Source organism: Tasmannia lanceolata, unplaced genomic scaffold (assembly GCF_043159265.1).
Source record: "Tasmannia lanceolata isolate RefF3 unplaced genomic scaffold, GAP_Taslan_0.1 ptg000016l, whole genome shotgun sequence".
In the NCBI taxonomy this organism is placed as follows: domain Eukaryota; kingdom Viridiplantae; phylum Streptophyta; class Magnoliopsida; order Canellales; family Winteraceae; genus Tasmannia; species Tasmannia lanceolata.
Genome location: NW_027518693.1, coordinates 2,361,993 through 2,382,386, shown reverse-complemented (window position 1 = coordinate 2,382,386; position 20,394 = coordinate 2,361,993). Strand labels below are relative to the sequence as shown.

The 20,394-nt window shown below is 37.0% G+C and overlaps 2 protein-coding genes across 3 annotated transcripts; one reads left to right on the top strand and one right to left on the bottom strand.

Moving 5' to 3' along the window:
- The first annotated feature begins 9,228 nt into the window (after positions 1–9,228).
- LOC143848630 (phospholipase D delta-like) lies at positions 9,229–10,533 on the top strand. Its single transcript, XM_077357620.1, has 2 exons — positions 9,229–9,402; positions 10,240–10,533. The coding sequence occupies exons 1-2, from the start codon at positions 9,232–9,234 to the stop codon at positions 10,531–10,533; spliced, it is 465 nt and encodes a 154-aa protein (XP_077213735.1). The 5' UTR covers positions 9,229–9,231.
- Positions 10,534–13,872: 3,339 nt separating this feature from the next.
- Positions 13,873–18,560, bottom strand: LOC143848623 (beta-cubebene synthase-like). Of its 2 annotated transcripts, none has more exons than XM_077357607.1 (8): positions 18,414–18,560; positions 18,119–18,280; positions 16,323–16,593; positions 15,800–16,169; positions 15,428–15,646; positions 15,168–15,303; positions 14,489–14,737; positions 13,873–14,400 (listed from the first exon to the last, which is right to left on the bottom strand). In XM_077357607.1, the coding sequence occupies exons 1-8, from the start codon at positions 18,543–18,545 to the stop codon at positions 14,107–14,109; spliced, it is 1,833 nt and encodes a 610-aa protein (XP_077213722.1). In that variant the 5' UTR covers positions 18,546–18,560; the 3' UTR covers positions 13,873–14,106. The 2 variants fall into 2 exon arrangements, with proteins under 2 accessions (XP_077213722.1, XP_077213723.1); XM_077357608.1 differs by having other exon boundaries at positions 15,261–15,303.
- Between the last annotated feature and the right edge of the window lie 1,834 nt (positions 18,561–20,394).

The window sequence follows — 20,394 nt, the reverse complement described above, 5'->3', positions numbered from 1 at the left end:
CATTCAACTATTTAGAATGACATGCTAAAAAACGGTCAGTGAGAATCTTCTCCAAAACAAGTTCCAAGTGAGAGTAGATATGCAAAAATTGTAATAGAAAGCTTTCAACTTAGCTAAATGTAAATATTTGATAATACACTGACATAGGGTAGGATCACCTACTTTAAGCGCTACTCCAAGAATTTCCTTTAGCGAAGTACCCAGTTTGAAACTTGCGGCTGCTAAATTAGCAGAGATTCACCAACGAATGGAGTTTATGGGCGAGATCCAATGCTATTATAAAACTATCAAGAAATGCAACTTTTATAAGTTGTTTGCAGATTTCTTGAATCCGCACGATGAGGGCAGCAGAGGCTTCCAATGGCTAAAAATATAAAAATCTACTTGAGACAAGAGTTGCAAGGTAAGGCTCATCAGTTTCTAAACCTTGGAAGCAAGCTTCAAGTGGCAAAAGAAATCCATTGCAAGTTTGGGTAGAAGTAGATATCATAAGGCTTCTGTGCATTTTGAAACTCACGACCCTTCTCACCTTCTATATGATTTCCCTCAAGATTTTAGTGATTTTCGTTCATGTATAGAGGCACCCTCTTTCCTAGAAAGTAATTCAAATCAATTAGGCAGTTACCATTACATTTAGTGTCTTACTTTATTAAGAATAGAATCCTAATTAAATAGAGAATTAAAGACCTTCAATTAGCCTATGAAGCAGCTCCTTTCTAAAGATATGATATCCCAATATTTCCCCCCATAGGAACTGTCCCAAACGATGTGGCTCACATGCCCTTTTCGTTGCAAGCAATATTTTGAAACAAGGAATTATTGACCTTCCCTTTTTCCTTTTTGAAATGTTTGCTACCTTATTTTCTGTTAGCTGAAAATCCATAGGAGGAAACCTATCAAGATTGAATCTTGAAAAGATAGAGATTCCTAAAAAATCCTACCCACTAGTGGAAGATTCTATTCAAAGCCAAATTTAACTTTAGTGAAGGTGTTATATACGGTCAACCTTAATGTGCTTTCCAAAATGAGCAGCCTTTTAAAAGGTGTTTAATGGACTTTACTCCATTGATGATAATAGCACCCTTTACCATTTTCAATAAAATTAATCTTAAGTTCATTTGGTATTAACTCCCATTTCAAAGAAAATTCACAAGCTTCATTTTGGTAACGACACTCATTTCTAAGCAATTAATCCTGAGCTTGATTTTTGGTAATGACACCCATTTCAAGAAGTTAAAACAAGTTCAAGCATTGGGGCTGGGTGTTACAGTGAGTATCCTAGATAAGTTTCCATATATACTTTGGCTTTCTTCGTTTGTTTTTTGTATCCACTAGTTAGTGTATAAAATATTCCTTTTCAACATCTTCATCCGCATCGTCATCATAATTATCCTTACTTGAATCCCCTTTCATTGTTTATCTAGCAATCATAATGATTCATGCTTTTTAAACTGGTAGGATGTTTTTAAAAGTGTAAGGTGTTTGTCCAGGGGCCTGATGCATTGGCTAGACAACGAATTGAAGAACTGAAAGAAGAAGTGAGTTGCATGCTAAGCAATTCCAGTGATCCCTTCCTAGAAATGAATTTGATCGATACACTTGAATTCCTTGGAGTGGCCTATCACTTCGAAACACAAATCGAAGAGGCATTACGCCGGATTTACATTGCATATACAAATGGCGGATACAATGATGATGATCTTAATGATGTTTCTCTCCGATTCCGACTACTTAGACAACACAGATATAATGTCTCATCCGGTATGAGTAACTATTTGTTTGATGTTCTATTAATTTAGTGTGCTTTCACACATTTGTGCGTATCATTTTCATTTTCATCTTTGATATTTGATGATGAATGTCGCAAAATTTTATTTGTCAAACAGATGTATTTCTCAAATTTATGGACGATGAGGGAAACTTCAATGTGATCTTAGCAAACGATACACTAGGTAAGTTGAATTTATATGAAGCGGCACATCTTAGTACACAAGGAGAAATTGTACTAGATAATGCCTTGGCATTTACCGCAAAGCACCTCAAGTCCATGATACCCCACCTAAGTCCTACTCTTGCGAGACATGTAGAGAAATCCCTAGAGTTGCCTTTACAGAAGAGCCTCCCAAGGCTGAATGCAAGACAATACATCACTTTATACCAAGAACAGTCTACAAAGAATGAAGTACTGCTAGAGCTTGCTAAGTTAGATTTCAATCTTTTCGTCGCTTGAGACAGCCAGCTGCATTGTACGTGGCAATCAGGTCACTTCATTCCTTCAAATGTGAAGTACATCAGCCCCTTTGCAGTCATAGATACACTCTAGCTGGGTGTCCCAAGTAATGAAAAGGTGCGCATATATCATTTCCCATTTTTTACCTTGTCCAGAGTACTCGTCCAAGTATGAGTTTTGCTGTATCAAGTCAATCTAACGCCTTTGACTCACCCGAGTTATTGAAAAATTTACTGCCAATCATTGACTCACCCAAGTGAATTCCCTCTTACATTGCACGAGTTCTAGTCCAAGTGCATATTTTCAAACACTCCACTAAAAATGACAATAAAGATGGTTTATTGGTTGAGTTTTTTTTTTTTCTACAGTTGGTTATCCCTCTTACATATACTTCCCAAGTTGTAATTTTCTACAGTTGGTTATCCCAGATGAAATGTTTGAATAGAGCTTACTTCGAGGAGGCCAAATGGTTTCACTCAGGGGATCGTCCAACATTTGAGGAGTACATGAACATTGCGCTAATCACTGCTGGTTACCCATTTCTGATCATAGTTTCTTACATTGGCATGGATGAAATTGTGAAAAAAGAGTCCTTTGATTTGATTAATAGCTTCCCCAATATCATTAAGTCAACTTGTATACTGGGACGAGTCCTTAATGATATCCAGTCACGCAAGGTATGATGAATTCAAAAAAAGAAAGAGAGAAAAGTTGTATTTTCACATGTTTTAATTATCACAATATTGCATATAATTCATGGGTTTCGAACATGTAGTTTGAAAAAGAAAGAGGACACATTCCTTCGGTTGTGGAGTTCTACACGAAGTCGTTCTACACGAAGTCGCACAGATCCGCAGAGCTAGAGGCGCATGAGAAGTTGCAAGAAATGGTTTCCGTTGCATGGAAAGACATCAACCAAGAATTCATTAATCTGAATCATATTCCGATGCCTGTCATTACTAGGGTACTCAATTTTGCACGTGCGAATGAAATGATATACCATTACCGAGATGGATACACTGATTCAACACATGAGATCAAAGACTATATCGCCTTATTGCTTGTTGATCCAATTCCCCTTTGAAAATGGAGACTATGCTTTGATGGTTCCTTTTACTCCGAACTCGTGGGTAAAGGGAAATTTCCTAAGAGCTTTTAAAAGAAAATTGACTCTGTTTTGAAGTTTGAAAGAGTCCATCTGTTTGTCTTTCTTAAGCTAAATAAGGGTGCATCTGTTTGTCTTTCTCTTAAGAGAAATAAGTTGTCGTTTTGGCTATTGTTGTTTAGATTTTGTTATTGTGTCTGTTGTGAAGTTCAAAGTGTATGTTTGTCTTTATCTTAAGCTTAATAAGAGTGTTATCCTTTTAGGAAACTATGAGAATTTAGCTTTTGATTGAGTAATTGATATGTTTACATTTGTTGTAAGTGTTTTAATTTTGTATGAACTAAGAACTCGTGCTCATTAACAGTGTGATTTTATACCAATGATTATCTCATTAAAATGAGATTTAATCCCTAAGCCACTAAGTCCTCATTCCTAAACTCTCCATTCACTAAATTGGGGCACATATTATATGACAAATCAATATACCCCAATCTCACAATATACCCCAATATCATTTTAAGGTAACTAAGTCCCCATAGATATTTTCAAGAAGTTCGAATCAGATATTCTGAGGGTGCTGGTAAATTCACCCCTTCTAAGGATGAATTCACCCCCCTTGACCTGGCTTCACAACCGGTACAACACCAACACAAAACCAGTACAACTCTGAAATACCTTGGAATATCCCCATTTGAAATTCGTCCCTTCCCTTTAGAGGGAGGGTATTTTCGTCCTCACCCTAATTAGGTGATTCGGGCATTTCTTAAGTTAGTATATACACTAATCTTTGGATAAAACCTACAAATCCTTTGCAAAATATAAGAGAGGAGGCTGTGGGTGAAGAGCACAACTGGTACATCAAATAGGAAGAAAAAGAAAAATTAAACTTGTGTGGCCGCACATTCATCTAAGCATAAGCATCTCCCCCACTCATCTTATGCAAGGAAAATTTCTTCCATACAAAGAATTGAAGAATTTGGATAAATTTGAATCCAATTTTCCCCCTATCTATTAGTTCTATTTTTAGGGATAGTTGGAAGACTATGTATTATCTAAAACCTTTTGTATTTCTTCTTCTTTTAAATACTGTATCTAGAAGATAGAGTTGTTGCTTTGCACTTTCGATTGTAATATCATTTTACCTTAATACACTAGTAAGGTCCTGCCTAACCTATGCTTACCTACCAGAAAATTTTGTTTGGTAGAACATGCATTTTCAAATTGTATCTTCTTAATGGATGCATATTTTTTCATTAAAACAATTTTAAAGCATATTTTCTTTAGTTGCGCCGTGGATTGCATGGGGTTTCTTACTAGTGATATATATAAGCGTGATCTTGATTTCCTAATAGAGGGTCTTGAGGGCCTCTGTGTTGTAGATGACAATACATGGTTGTAGAGAGAAACAAATTAGGTATTCACATAGGCTAATGGGGACCGGTGAAAATTATCATTTCCCCATAATTTGATGAGCAATCCACTTGTTTTTAGAGCCCCTATAATCAGGCCTTGGAGCATAGTCATAATAGGATCCAACGTTAGATGGGCTGTCTAACCAATTTAGTGGATCAGTCATTTAATTCATCTGAAGGCGGTTCTCTCCCATAAAACTGAGCCACGAAATGTCTTTCTAAGAAATTGCCTGTCGTTGGGCTTAGTAAGTGGGTCCAACATTTGAATGCTGTCAACCGTCCATATGAAAGGCCTTGTGTTGGATCCCCTTTGACCCAAAAATAGTGGACTGGCATTCTAACTCTTTTAAAAAAAAATTAATTGTGTACTAAGCTTAGTAGGACATAATAGGACACTCCGATGGACGGTCTGATTTAAAATGGATCGTGATCGTGACGTGGAAAGTAGGATCCGAAGAACAATCCGAATCCGATCCGACCGATAAGGAATTTGAATGGATCGTGACTGTGACATAGGTGGATCCGTTGACACCCCTATCCCTATGCACTAAATTACAAATGCACATCCTTATGTATTTATACTATTTGCTACTAAACTACTCACCCAAGAAATAGCAAATTGGTCTATCCTTGAAAGTCCCTTCTGAAATTAGATTTATAATTTGAAATCTTATTTGATAATTACACCATTTGCTCGAAAATTGGCTCCATCCAGTATATTGCGGACTTGTAAGCATTAATAATTTTTTTTTTTTTACTTCAAATTCTCGCACGCATGATTGAAATATTGTGACCGTATTTAGTCCTAACTGGACCACCCATCAGAGATAAACTTGCAACCCTTTACGCCAACCCTAGTTCCAACACCATGTGTTTGCATATAGCTCCTAGCTAGTTAATTTTACGAGAATCTTTAGTTCTTGCACATGTACGAACAAGAATCGGTTATCACCCCCATTATCAATTATTGACACCAAAGGAATGGAATTGTCTATCCTTTATGACTAGATGGTTGAAAATAATATTTGTTTACATGCCAATCCTAACCCAGATTAGACCCTTATGACTGTTAAAACAACAATTTTTACTTGTAACAAAAATGAGAGCGATGGCCCACAATCCTACCCTACATTAAACCCTATTTCAAAAAGGGAGACATTACTAGTCCTTCCCTCCCAAGATTGCTTGTCCTCAAGCGATTCAATCAAGGTGATGGACGGAGGCCAATTTTGAATCGAAGCTATCTTTTGTTGATCTACCTTAACTCTTCCCTTCCTTATTATGTGCCCTAGACACCAAAGTTCCATCATTCTAAATATGGAAACCATGATCATACTACGTCTCCCATATATCAACCTAATGTTAACCCATAAAAGCAAGTGAAGGATCCCCTGTTTCCTTATTGTGTGGTACTATTGGTTATGAAGGTAACCTTTATGCCCTCATTGACTCGTGACTATGTTGTGAAGTAGAAGTTTGATATATGTTACTCTAAAATGTTTCTTATGGTCATGACTGGTGCGGTTGGAAGGGGCATGTCTGGGAAGTGAATTGTTCTGAAGCTAAACGACAAGAGGAATGGAGGAAGAGTCTTTGGTAACATATTCTTTGGTTAAGATGTAAGCATTAACTAGATCTTTTGCAGCAAATCTGTGTTTTCTTCATTGTTTTTTAATACTATTATGTACTCCTCTATATGAGTACTATTATATAATATGTTTGTTTTTCTAGAAGTTTGTAGTTGCATACTGGGTGGGCATTATTCTGAGTGTTGACATGATCCTGAAGGATTAGAAACTGCTCAATCAGACATAGCCAAATATGTCTAGGGAAAGTGTTAGATGTATCAAAATTAGTTAGATAGAAACATACCATGATACTATCCCAAGAAGAGAAACTCATGTTAGTCGCATGCTCTATTTCTCAGTGTGAAGAAAACACTTTCAATGGAGAGAATCGGATGAGTTTTGCGGTTGCTAGTGTGCCCCACCATGGACAAGTGGAACAAGTTGGAGTTAATAGGACGTCCATGTGGGTCCCACTAAGCTACTCAACCTGGGAATCCTTGTAAGACTCTTAGGATTCCTCATATGAGTTGGAGTTGCATTCTCTCTGTGCAACTCACTCCCAAGGAGAGTAGGAGTTTCGCAAGGAGTGTGCTACTCATTCTACAAATACACCTTATGAAATCTTTCCCTCTGTTTTCCTGTGTCATCTTCCTATAGTTGGTGATGATCTCCGGTTCTATTGTTTCCTTCGGATTTAGATCATGGAATACACCAATCGTTCTTGTAGCATTTGATCCCATTCGGACAATTGATCGGATGGTCTCAAAATTTGTAAGACGAATCCACCTTTGATACTCTCCCCTGTGCTCTTTGTGCACAGCTAAGCCAACTTAACCCTTCACCTAGCTACCAATGATGGAACCTCGACTCAACACTTGAATAAATATCAAGTCTTGAGTTCAATGAGTCAAAGTACATCATATGGAGTGATTGCAAGCACTATAATATATATTATATTTCCATCCCAAGGTAAAGTGCTTGGTACCTGTAATGTATAAAAGGGAAAGGCTGAGCATTTGAGCTCTTAATAGACTTATAACAAAGTGTTGGAGTGTTATAGTTACAGGGGCACTCTTGATAAGTCTACCTATGTGAGTGTGGGAGTGGTGCCGCTTCCTATGAGACCTGGCTAGTTTCTAGAGCACTCATGAAACCAAGATATAGACACAAGGCCAATTCATGTGTCGGTTTTTTAGAAATTGCCTAAAGAGATAAATTCTTATGTGTGAGATGTGTCCGGTTAACCAAATAGAATCGCTAGTTCAAAGACATGTCTACTATGCAATTCTGGTTAACTTTGATGTGTTTTCACTAAGTAAAGGTTCAAATCGAAAGATACCTTTATTTATGCATAAAAATTCCAAGCCTGATGAGAAAATCTTTTTTGATTTTGAAAATGGTGGGGGATTGTTAAAGATTTTTCAAAATCAAGTGTTTTTGGTCAAAACAATTTTTGGAAAATATTTTCTTTAAGTGTGTTTTGGAAAAAGAAAAACTTTTCTTTGGAAATAGTTGCTTTTTGCAAGAGAAAGAGAATAGTGTAATGTAGTTGAAAAGATAGTCCCAAATCGGATGAGAGAAAAGAAAGAGAAGGGCTTATAAAGCACTACACTTTTCTATTACTTGTTTGATTGCACTTTGGGTTGAACCCATGGTTGGACCCGCGGGACGGTGCAACGCACCGTTCGCGCACGCGCACGCGCACACGCACGCGCGGCGTGGGCAATGGGCTATAGGGCGCATAGTGGCGCTTTATTGGCGCTTTTTTAGGCGCACTTTGCACTTCGCACGCCGCATCGTAGCGAGGAGCGATTGGAGCCTTTAATTTTTCCAGATCTGATCTGGACCGTTGGATCTAGACGATTGTGGATCGGTCTAGTGGGTGGGCCGAATAGTTCAAAGGCCCATCAAGCCCAAGCCCAGTGTCGAATAGTTCGATTGGGTTGGGCTTTGATTCGAGCACAACGGTCGGCCCAGCGGGCCCAGTGCTCCAACGGTCAGTGGGTGCGATCCATTGGGTTGTGTCCCTTCCCAACGGTCAAGGATCTAAGGGGTGCGATCTGTACCATAGATGGATCATCTAACGGTTAGATGGGAGGACGGGAATTTAAATATCCCAACAGACTCTCTAGGATTGATCTGGTTCGTTGAATCGCGTATGGGCGCGATCTAACGGCCAGAATTCAAACCGATCTGGAAAGACTCTATACAGGGGTGCTTTTCACACTGAAAAGACACCAGAGGCTCTATAAAAGTTGCAGAACCCAACCATTTCAAAGAACAATCGAATTTACCCATTTCTGGATAAATTCTTAAGACTTCTAGTGCATTATACTCTCTTTCTTGCTCCCACCAAAATTCGTTTTACTAAACTATTTTCTTATTGTTTATCTAATTACTGTTATACTGCAGTAACAGAAATTAGACTGATTCTCTCAGGCTTGTAAGATTCTAAGGGCATTTCGGATTTGACTCCGCTTGTGCATAGCGTCGTCAAATTAGTAGGACATTCCTACTGGCTTCATTGTATCTTGGAGGCAGTTCGCGGATCCCCTTTGCACACTTCTAGTGGGGGCGAAATCTGTCTTAAGGAAAGCGATTTCGCGCCTTGAAGCAAACTGGTTACTTCTTTTTCTTTCCAACAGATACATAATTATTTCTCTAACAAAAATTACGTTTAAATTTGAGTCTAATAATCAGTTTGGCACTCACAATCGGTTGTCATATTCTTAAATGAATAGGGCCTTAGCTTTATGTGGTTGCTCAATTTTATTTTGAAATGAAAGATTCAAGCACTTCAAAAAGAAATGTGCATATTTTTCTTGTAACTTGAGAATGGAATGCCATGCTTATTACTAGTTGTCTTACCTCTAGAACCGTATTTTGCAGTGTCTATCCAACAAGTTCCGAAGATTTATGATCTATGTTCATGCAAAAGGAATGATAGTTGATGACGAGTATGTACTCATGGGATCTGCTAACATTAACCAAAGATCATTGCATGGTTCAAGGGATACAGAAATTGCTATGGGTGCTTACCAACCCAATTACACGTGGGCTGGAAGGCAGAGTCATCCACATGGCCAGGTTTGAAATATTTTTAGTCTTAATAAATGCATATGCATTGTGCCATTCATTTGCTAGGGGAATTTTTATATATTTATAAGGTTAAATATAAAAATCTTTTATAAATATCTATAATGCTAAAATGATTCTACCAAGTAGAATGACTAAGATATCCTGATACACTTTTATCTGTTAACCATGCTAAAACTAGTCATTCAAAACAAAATAAGCAATACTAGCCAAATCTGTCCAGTGAAATTCAGGAACATCTATGGGAACAATACATATCCATACTCATCAAAAAAAAAAAAAAAAAAACATATCCATGAATCAGAAATAATACAAGGGATGTTCAACATTTGGGCATTAAATTTCTAGACCCATCTTTAATGAACGGAATGTAAATTCTTAAAATTGGAAAGATTGACCAAACATTATGCAATTATACTTATGGAAATTCGTACCATAATGCTTGATCGAGATTAATAGAGAATTGGGATTGAGCCTCTAGCTCAATGGTCAAGGCTTTGTTCTTCAACCTGGAGGTCGGAGGTTCAATCCCAAGCTTTCCTACACCCAAAAAAAAAAGATTAATAGAGAATTTTGTATTTTTGTACATTGAACTTATCTTATTGATTTTTATTGTTAAAATCCTGGTTGTTTTCGGATGTTTCGAACCAATTGTGAGTCAAAAACTGATTATTGAACTCAAAATTAAACGTAAATTTGAGTCCAATAATCAAATTTTGACTCACAATTGGTTCTCAACATCCGAAAAGACAGGTATTAAGAAGATCATTTAGATGTCTTGTGATTATAAATGTACAACTAATCCAATGTGATACGGTTTTTTTATAGGTATATGGGTATCGGATGTCGCTCTGGGCAGAGCATTTGGGCTCTCTGGAGGATTCTTTCCTCGAACCACAGACATTGAAGTGTGTTAGGCGTGTAAATCGGCTAGCAAAAGATAACTGGAAGTCATATGTATCTGATGATATGAAAGAAATGAAGGGTCACCTGATGAAATACCCAATTCAGGTGGAGAGAGATGGAAGAATTGGGCCGTTACCCGGTTATGAAAATTTTCCTGATGTGGGTGGTAAGATTCTTGGAGCTCAAACCACTCTCCCTGATGTTCTAACCACATAATTTGTCACACCCAAAGAAACTGGATAGACTGAGCTGCAAAGAATTTAGTACAGTCCAACCTTTCGAAAAGAATTATGGGTTGGAATAGTGTGCTAATTCATGGGTTAGATGAGATTTTTTATTTTTGATTTTTTTTGTTGGCTAATTGTAATCCAGATCCCTTATTTATCACTGATATCAAGTGTTACAAGGACATTAAGTTATCTCAATGGATGGAGTAAATTACTGGTACAGTTATTTTATGGTTCATGGAATTCAAATGATCTGGCTGAAAATCCACTTGATCTTGATTGATCTTTTTTTTATCAGTTTCTCTTGCTTGATCTTGATTCAATGGTAATAAGACATGGGACCCACTTGATCGATCGGCCTCCTAAAGAGTCAAAGCAGGTGGGGCTAACTTCCAATGATCAAATAAACTGCAGTAAGTTTCACAATTGCAAAGTTCCATTGGGGGCAAAGTCCCATACAGGGATAAAGCTTAAAATCATTTTTATACTAAGAAAATTTTATACTGCTTGTTTTGGATCACTTGAATTTGCATTCTTTTCAGCAGTATAATTTTATAAAAAATAAATGATATTTTCAGATTATGGGTTAAATGCAGCTCAACTCCACTAAACCTCAACAGTTCCAAAGAAGCTTTCTAAACTTTGGAGGACCCAGATCCAATAGGAATGGGTGAAAATGGACGAAGACAATGAAAATTTTGTTGCCGAAAAACAAATTTGACACAAATTAGGTTCTGTGTCAATTTTTTTTTGAATTCTCAGTTCGAAAATGGTGATTGTTCCTGCAGTTTGTGGAAGATACTATCCACTCAAGAACAAGACAAGAATTCAATAGAATTCATTGAGGGAAACATTGGAAAGCAGATTCAAAGGGATTGATTTGCACGAAAAATGAAAATTATAGAAGTCTGCACTTAGTGGGAAATTCTTTCAAGCGGAAAATTGAAAAAAAAAATGCTTCGAAATTGACATAAAATGGGGAAAATTGGAAGAAATTGTGACCTTAAAAATATATATAGGAATTTGAGAATTTCATTATGAATTTGTCACTATTTTCGTTTGAAACAAAAGTCAAATGCAAACTGCCCAATCAAGGAGATCGAACGGAATTTAAAGCTTCGGATCTTGGAAAAATGAGAATTTATTCCAGATCTAACTCTAATACCAAATTTGATGTAGACTTTAGGTACATCACTCATGAAAGTGCAAAATTCAGTAGGAAGCTATTAATAACAATTTAGAGCATAAATAGAATGAAGAAATTCCTCAAAAAACAGTCCAAAGCAATAACAAGTAATGCCACTTAAGGATTATTATATTTGTGTCGAAGGATATTTTCTCTTATATCAGTAGAGTATAGGATTTTTGCACCAACAAAGGAGTTAAAAATAGTTGTCTACATTGTGACTATTGGATTAAATCTCATTTTATGACATAATCATTGGCTAAATTTACACAAGCATAAGTTCTTATTTTATATAGAATTAAAACATTTCTTACTATCAAAATCTAGAAAACTTGAATGCTCAAACAACAGCTAATTTCTCATAGCTTCCTCATAAGATAACCCTTAGTATAAGAGAAATACAAATAGATGGACTCTTTGAAACCTTGTAGCAGAGTCATTTATTATTAAAAAGGTCTCTTGGAATATTTCCCTTGTACTCATACAAGGGACCATCAAACGATGTTCTACATTTTAAATGGGAATTGGACCTCAACAGTTCTAAAGAAGCTTGGACCAAGATCCAATAGGCCGGAATGGGTGAAAATGGACGATGACAATGAAAATTTGGTTGCTGAAAAACAAATTTGACACAAAAACAGTTCTGTGGCAATTTATTTGGAATTCTGAGTTTGAAAAATGGTGATTGTTCCTGCAGTTTGTGGAAGATACTATCCACTCAAGAATAAGACAAGAATTCAATAGAATTCATTGAGGGAAACATTGGAAAGCAGATTCAAAGCGATTGATTTGAGCGAAAAATGAAAATTATAGAAGTTTGCACTTGGTGGGAAACTTGTTTTGCTCAGATTTTTTTTTTGAAAATGGTTAAAGGCACATGTAATTCTTTCAAGCAGAAAATTGAAAAAAAAAAAAAAAATGCTACGAAATTGACATAAAATGGGGAAAATTGGAAGAAATTGTGAGCTTAAAAATATATATAGGAATTTGAGAATTTCATTATGAATTCACTACCAATGGTGATTGATCAGTCACTATTTTCGTTTGAAACAAAAGTCAAATGCAAACTACCCAATCAAGGAGATCGAACGGAATTTTAAGCTTCGGATCGTGGAAAAATGAGAATTTATTCCAGATCTAACTCTAATACCAAATTTGATGTAGACTTAAGGTACATCACTCATGAAAGTGCAAAATTTCAGTAGGAAGCTATTAATAACAATTTAGAGCATAAATAGAATGAAGAAATTCCTCAAAAAACAGTCCAAAGCAACAATTACAGTCCAAAACAATGTATGAATAGTAACATGCATAAAATGGGCCGAGAATTGATGAAATATAGCAAGAAAAATGATTAAGACTAGGAAAATATTGGATAGGAATCGAGATGGATGGATGGAAACAGAATTTTTGTTGAACTATTTGGTAGAAAAACAGCAGGAAGTACTTAGCTTGGAGATGGAGTCATGCCAAGAGGAAGGAGATGAAAGGCCTTCAACGTATACGAATTCCTTTCTAACATCACACTAAGAGCTCCTTACAAGCTCCAACTTCTCCCTCCCCCAACCTGGGGTTACAAATCCTTCTCCAAATTTGCCAAAAATCATCTAAGTCACCTCAAAATCCAAAGACCCCTTATATAGTGGGCGTCCAACTCTATTCCCTACCAATTACAAAAGCTCTCACTAAAAGGCCCCTCAAACACTCACTAATTATAAGTATACCCTACATACAAATACACCCTACTAAAAAAGAAATAACAAGTAATGCCACTTAAGGATTATTATATTTGTGTCCCTACCCTTTGTCCTCATCATTCTTGCAATTCGATTGTGCACGGTAAAGACATCAATGAACATTGCCTTGAAGAAGGTATAATCTGATCCTATTCTTTTCTCATTACACTAAACGAATTGATAAAGTCAATCAAACCGATAGTCGTATGATTGTAGTTCGAATATTACTTGAATTTGAGGCATATTTTTGCCAATTCGAAAGGCATTCGAATACCTTGTGTCGAAGGATATTTTCTCTTATATCAGTAGAGTGTAGGATTTTTGCACCAACAAAGGAGTTAAAAATAGTTGTCTACATTGTGACTATTGGATTAAATCTCATTTTATGACATAATCATTGGCTAAATTTACACAAGCATAAGTTCTTATTTTATATAGAATTAAAACATTTCTTACTATCAAAATCTAGAAAACTTGAATGCTCAAACTATAGCTAATTTCTCATAGCTTCCACATAAGATAACCCTTACTATAAGAGAAATACAAACAGATGGACTCTTTGAAACCTTGTAGCAGAGTCATTTATTAAAAAGGTCTCTTGGGATATTTCCCTTGGGACCATCAAATGATGTTCTACATTTTAAATGGGAATTGGATCAACCATCACTAAGGTGATACGCTCTTTGGTCTCATGTGTTGAATTCGTGTATCCATCTCTGTACTGGTATAAGACTTCGATCACACGAACAAAATTGACAATCCGAATAATGAGAGGCATCGGAACAGGAATTGGTTTAATGCAGTCTTTGTTGATGTCTTTCCACGCAACGGAAACCATTTCTCGCAACTTCTCACATGACTCCATCTCTGTGCAACTGTGCTCCTTCATGTAGAGCTCCACACTAGAAGAAATGTGTCCTCTTTCTTGTTCAATCTAAATGTTTGAAACACAAAAATTATTGGTGCTCAAGTTACAAATGTTGAAAATAGGACTCTCTTTTTTTTCTATGAATTCATCATACCTTGTGTGATTGGATATCATCAACGAGTCGACAAACTATAGAAGCTGATCTAACGAGATTGGGGTTGCTATTAATCCAGTCAAAGGCCTCTTTTTTCACAATTTCATCCATCCCAATGCAAGAGACTATGATAAATAATGGGTAACAAGAAGTGATCAGCGCGAGGTTTATGTATTCCTCAAATGTTGGATGATACCCTGAGTGAAACCATTTGGCCTCGTTGAAGTAGGCTCTATTCAGACATTTCATCTGGAATAACAAAATGAAGAAAGTTATAACTGGGGAAATACATGAAATAATATATAAAAGCTTCTTACGTAAACCTTGAGCATAAACCTTGAGCATAAACTATCTCTCTTATCAGTTTAATGCAGTGTTTCAAAACTCAAATTTGGACTAGAAATTGGCTATGGTAAAAGGGAGTCTACTTAGGCAAATTAATGGTTGGCACAATCAATTTTTCATTAATCTCCGCATGTTATATCAAGGAGTTTTGATGGACTTGGTAGCTAGGGAAAAACTCATACTTGGACGAGAACTTGGCCAAGGTAAAAGGGAGTTGACTCATGTAAGTCGATGACTGACTCAGAGAATATTTAAATAGTGGTTTAATGAAAGATGTAGTTATGATATCTTTAAGAGGATTAAAATATAACAAAAATAGCCATGCATATCGTACAGCTTCTTTCAAGTAAGATGCGCGGTATTTTTCATCTGGAATTAATCCCTCCTCAATTTCTGAGACAGTATTGAGGAGTGCATGAAAATATACTTTCATGTACTCTGGTAGCTTATCCATGGCCCCAACATCCCACCTGAAAATTAAGAACATAAAATTTCTGCATTAGTAAAATCCCAAATGAATGACACAAATCAATTATGTAGAGGTTAGAATCTTGCAAAGAAGATGAGAAAGATTATAAGAACCAAATTCTAAACCTTTGGATTGCATTGGTCAATAGCTGGAGTTCTTCCAATGTACCATACACGTCGTAGATGTCATCCATTACCGATACAAATGAAACTATTTTGGTCATAATCATTCTAGCTCGGCAATATTGTGGTTCGAAATAAACTCCTAACATCCAAAAGTACGACTCCACAATTCTATCTCTGGCAAAAGGTAACTTAGTTGGGAGGTCAATGTCCTTCCACCACCTAAGGAAAAGGATCAAGATACACTATGTTAAGATGGTAATAGAATATACCTATTTTAAAAGTGTAAGCTCCATAATTTGAGTTAGCTTTGTTAATTTTATGTTGTCAAACATCAATATATCTATCAAGTGCATAAATTTTGATGCAATTTACCTTGAGATATCTCGTAACTCACGTTGATGAATTGACTGTAACATATTGAAATCCAATTTTGCAAGCTCTAGTAGTACTTCGTTCTTCGTAGATTGTTCTTGGTAAAAAGAGATGTAGTTTCTTGCATTCAACCTTGAGAGGCTCTTGTGTAGAGGCAACTCTAGGGCTTTCTCTACATGTCTCGCAAGAGTAGAGCTCAGGTGGGGTATCATGGCCTTAAGGTGCTTTCTGGTGAAAACCAAGGCATCATCTAGTACAACTTCTCCATGTGTACTAAGATGTGCCGCTTCATATAAACTCAACATACCTTGTGTGTTGCTTAAGGTCACATTGAAGTTTCCTTGGTTGTCCTTAAATTTGCTAAATACATCTGTTTTACAATTAAATGTTTGTGACACTCATCATCAAGAAGCAACAATGAAAATTGTGTGCACATATACATAGAATGGATGCATACAACTATACAAACGAGCAAAAATAAACAAAATAATGATAAAAATCAAACAAATGGCAAAGGTGATACCAGATGGAATATTATATCCTTGTTGTCTAAGTAGCCGGAATTGAAGAGAAATGGCATGAAGATCATCAGCATTGTCACCACTATTAGTATATGTATCGTACAACCGGCTTAATGCCTCTTCAATTAGTATTTCGAAGTGATAGGCCAATCCAAGACATTGGAGTGCATCGACTAATTTCATTATTTGCAAAGGGTCACTTGCATTCTTTAGCATAGACTTCACTTCTTCTTTCAGTTCTTCAATCCGTTGTGTAGCCCACGCATTACACCCCTGAACGAATACCAACTTAGTGGTTGCAACAGTTTGTGTTTTGAATTCAAATATTATGTCACATGTTCTACATGTTGTAACCACCTTACAAATCATATATATTTAAAACATCATCTCCTCACATTAAGGAAATTGAGTGAGAACCAAGAAAGACTTTAAAAGTATATGTTTGGACACCATAAAATATAGGGCGATGATAAATTCACACACCCTGTAGGATAATTCACCCACCTTAATGTGAATTGACGTAAAAAAGCATTAAAGTCTGCCACATACCCTCCTTTAAAAGTATGCGAATATTTAAAAAAAAACAGATTTTTAGGGTCAAATTTAGGAAAAACAAAAATTTCGGCCGAAATAAATGACCGTTTCAGATTTAATCGATTTCGGTGTCGGTCTCCACCGAAATCTGAAATTTCGGTCGAAATTTAAAACCATGCTCCAAACTACTATTTTTCTTCCTATTTAAACTCAACACTGTGGAGGTAGAAATCCAAATTAAAGCCGTTAGGTTTTGTGACTAGTAACTCCCTATTTCAAGTCAAACCATTTAGGTGAAGAACTTTTCCAATAAAAATATTTCTTGGAGAAAAAGCGAATGACCCCAGGCCCTCATCTGCATGTACCCCATAACGCAACCTTCCTAGTATGGTCACCCAAGGGTTCCAAACCTAGGTGCACCACCCCGAACAGATCAAAATGATATGAAGGGAAAGAAACATGCTTAGTATATATTATAGATAGATAGATGGGATTTGCTTGGGACCATTGCAGAAGGCATTTTGCAGACCGGATGGTGCATGAGAGACTGGTGGGGATGCAACTCGGATCAGGTTCAACCCAAAAAAAGGTCGGGTCGGATTCGGGTTCAAGTTCGGGTTGAGGGTTTGGGCAACCTGACCTAGTGAAACCCGACATTTTTTATTGAAATTTTTTTGTAAGCTTAGAAACTTGGGTTTGGTCGGGTTGAACTCAGGTCGGGTTGGAAAAAAGGGTTCCTCGGGTCCGGTTGGGTTGGCCTCAACCCGACCCGAGTTGCAACCGTAGAGAGCAGCCACTCCAGATGAATTAAATGAGTAAGACAAAATGTGAGCCTATGTACCTGCTCTCACATGCAACAGGCAGCTGCAAAAGCCCTTTAGAGAAAGTCGCTAACAAATCCCTAGATGGATAGATGGTGTTGTACCCATGGTTTAAAATTTCAGTTTCGGTATCCATTTCGGATATTCAGAAAACCGAAATTTCGACCGAAATTCCAAAATTTTGGTCCTCCCGTTCTAAATTCCGAACAAAAATTTTGAAATTTCGGATCAGAATTCGAAATTCCGAAATTTCTGCCGAAATTTTGGAACGTTTGTTTTTTTTTTTTAAATATAAATTGCATTTTCTAGAAATTTCGGACCGAAATTACCGAAATTTGGTAAATGGCGAAATATTTAATTTTGCCAAATACCACTTTCGGTCCCCACCGAAATCCGCAATTTCGGAAATTTCGGTCGAAATTTAAAACCATGGTTGTACCTACCTTTTCATGTGAAGAGAATGCAAGAAATTGATCACCCCAAATATCAGGATGAAAGTTTGCTGACCGACGAACTACCTCCTTTTCATTATTTGACGAATGGAGTGAGGGACAAGCATTGGAGGGGAGGGCCATTACTAGAGTTGCACCCCTAGAGTGCAGCCACTGCAGATGAATTAAATGAGTAAGACAAAATGTGAGCCTATGTGCCTGCTCTCACATGCAACAGGCAGCCGCAAATGCCCTTCAGAGAAAGTCGCTAACAAATCTCTAGATAGATAGATGGTGATGTACCTACCTTTTCATGTGAAGAGAATGCAAGAAACCGATCACCCCAAATATCTGGATGAAAGTTTGCTGACCGACGAACTACCTCCTTTTCATTATTTGACGAATGGAGTGAGGGACAAGCATTGGAGGGGAGGGCCATTACTAGATGAGGAGTTAAGGTAGTTATGGGCTTTGATTCAAGACTGACACACATTGGAGGCTCAATAATTTATAGGACTGGGAGAGGCACACATAAGATTAGGGGTGAAAATGCCACAAGCAAAAATCGTACCACATCTTTCATTACTAATTAGGGAGAGATGCATCTTTGGAGAATTTACATGATGGGTGGCCGTGAAAACACGTGAAGTCTAAAAAAGTAGTTACGGCCCACTTTTTTTGATGATCCAAACCGTTCATCTGTTTGGGCACAACGTAAATAGGTTGTGCTCCAAAAATCATTTCCCTAGGATGATCCTAACCCTCCGATCTGAACTGATCTGAATATGGAGATTTCCAAAAGTCATTTATGAGATCTTCTACAGATCGGAGGGTTAGGATCATCCTATGGAAATGATTTTTTAGGCACAACCTATTTTCGTTGTGCCCAAACAGATGAACGGTTTGGATCATCAAAAAAAGTGAGCCGTACCTAGTGTTTTTAGACTTCACGTGTTCTCACAGCCACCCATCATATAAATTCTCGCATCTTTGATACCGCGTCTTTTCATTTCCAAAATTCTGTGCGGGCACATGAATCATGAACCCCCGCCCCCCATGTTTCATTGGCTCGTAAGTCTGACACATCTCATGTCCTTTCCGAACTGTGGACTACAAATACGTACAAACATGCCCTTGATATTTGATCCAATGGCAGCTTCTCAAAAACTGAGCTGCAGAAATGCTGCCAGGGCAGTATATACCTAAAAAGTATTCCTTTAATTTTCCTTTCTTTTTTTTTCTTTTTCAACTCATTTATCTTTATTTATCTATTTTCGTTTTGATTTTCTCCTTTTTCTGGCTCGGCTCATATAAAATCTCATAACTACAATATCAAGTGAATCTTTATATGGTGTAAGCCCATATTGTCCAGTATTTTTTTTAAAATATTGTATGTCCCACACCATAGGATGATCCAAACTATCCATCTGATGGGCCACAACGTATTGGTTGTGCCTAAAAAATCATTTCCATAGGATGATCTTCCTCTATAGATCATAGGGCTGGGTTCATCCTATATATATAGACATGATTTTTTGGGCACAACCTATTCATGTTGTGGCCCATCAAATGTACGTCCCACACTATAGGATGATGCAATCCATCCATTTGATGAATAGTCATGATTTTATACCTAAGCATTGTGATCTTTGGTGAATAGTCAAGATTTTATACCAACAATCACATTTGTTCCGAAATGAAGCATCTATTCGAATGAACAGGCACATCTGTTATGAAATGGTGCATATGTTCAAATGAACAGACACATCTGTTTTGAAATAATGCATTGATTCTAATAGACATGTCTATTCATTGATGATCTTTCGGAATAGACATGTCTGTAGAAAGTGAACAGACACATCTGTTCTATAAAGATGCATTGATTCAAATAAAAAGATAATAGACATGCCTATTCATTGATGATGTTTAGAAAGTGACTATTGATTGGTTATACTGTTTTCAACAATTTTTGGAAGCGTTCTGCCCTTTAGGTAAAATAATTTGGCAAGTGGCTCATTCCGATCAACAATGTTCACGTCCGTTCATCAATTTGATGATCTAATGGTTGATCCGAGGGTCCAAACTGATCCGATCATGGTTTGGAAGCGTTCGGGCCTTTATATGCAAGATCTGATTGATATGACCATGGATCTTAATCAACCAGTCTTCGAACTTCGTGCAACTGCTCCTTGAGAAGTTGAACTTTCTCGCGTCCAACTAACAAACAAGATTGCTGCTAAGAAGACGCGCATTGATAGGGAGTTCCCTCACTTCCCTTCCATCTTACG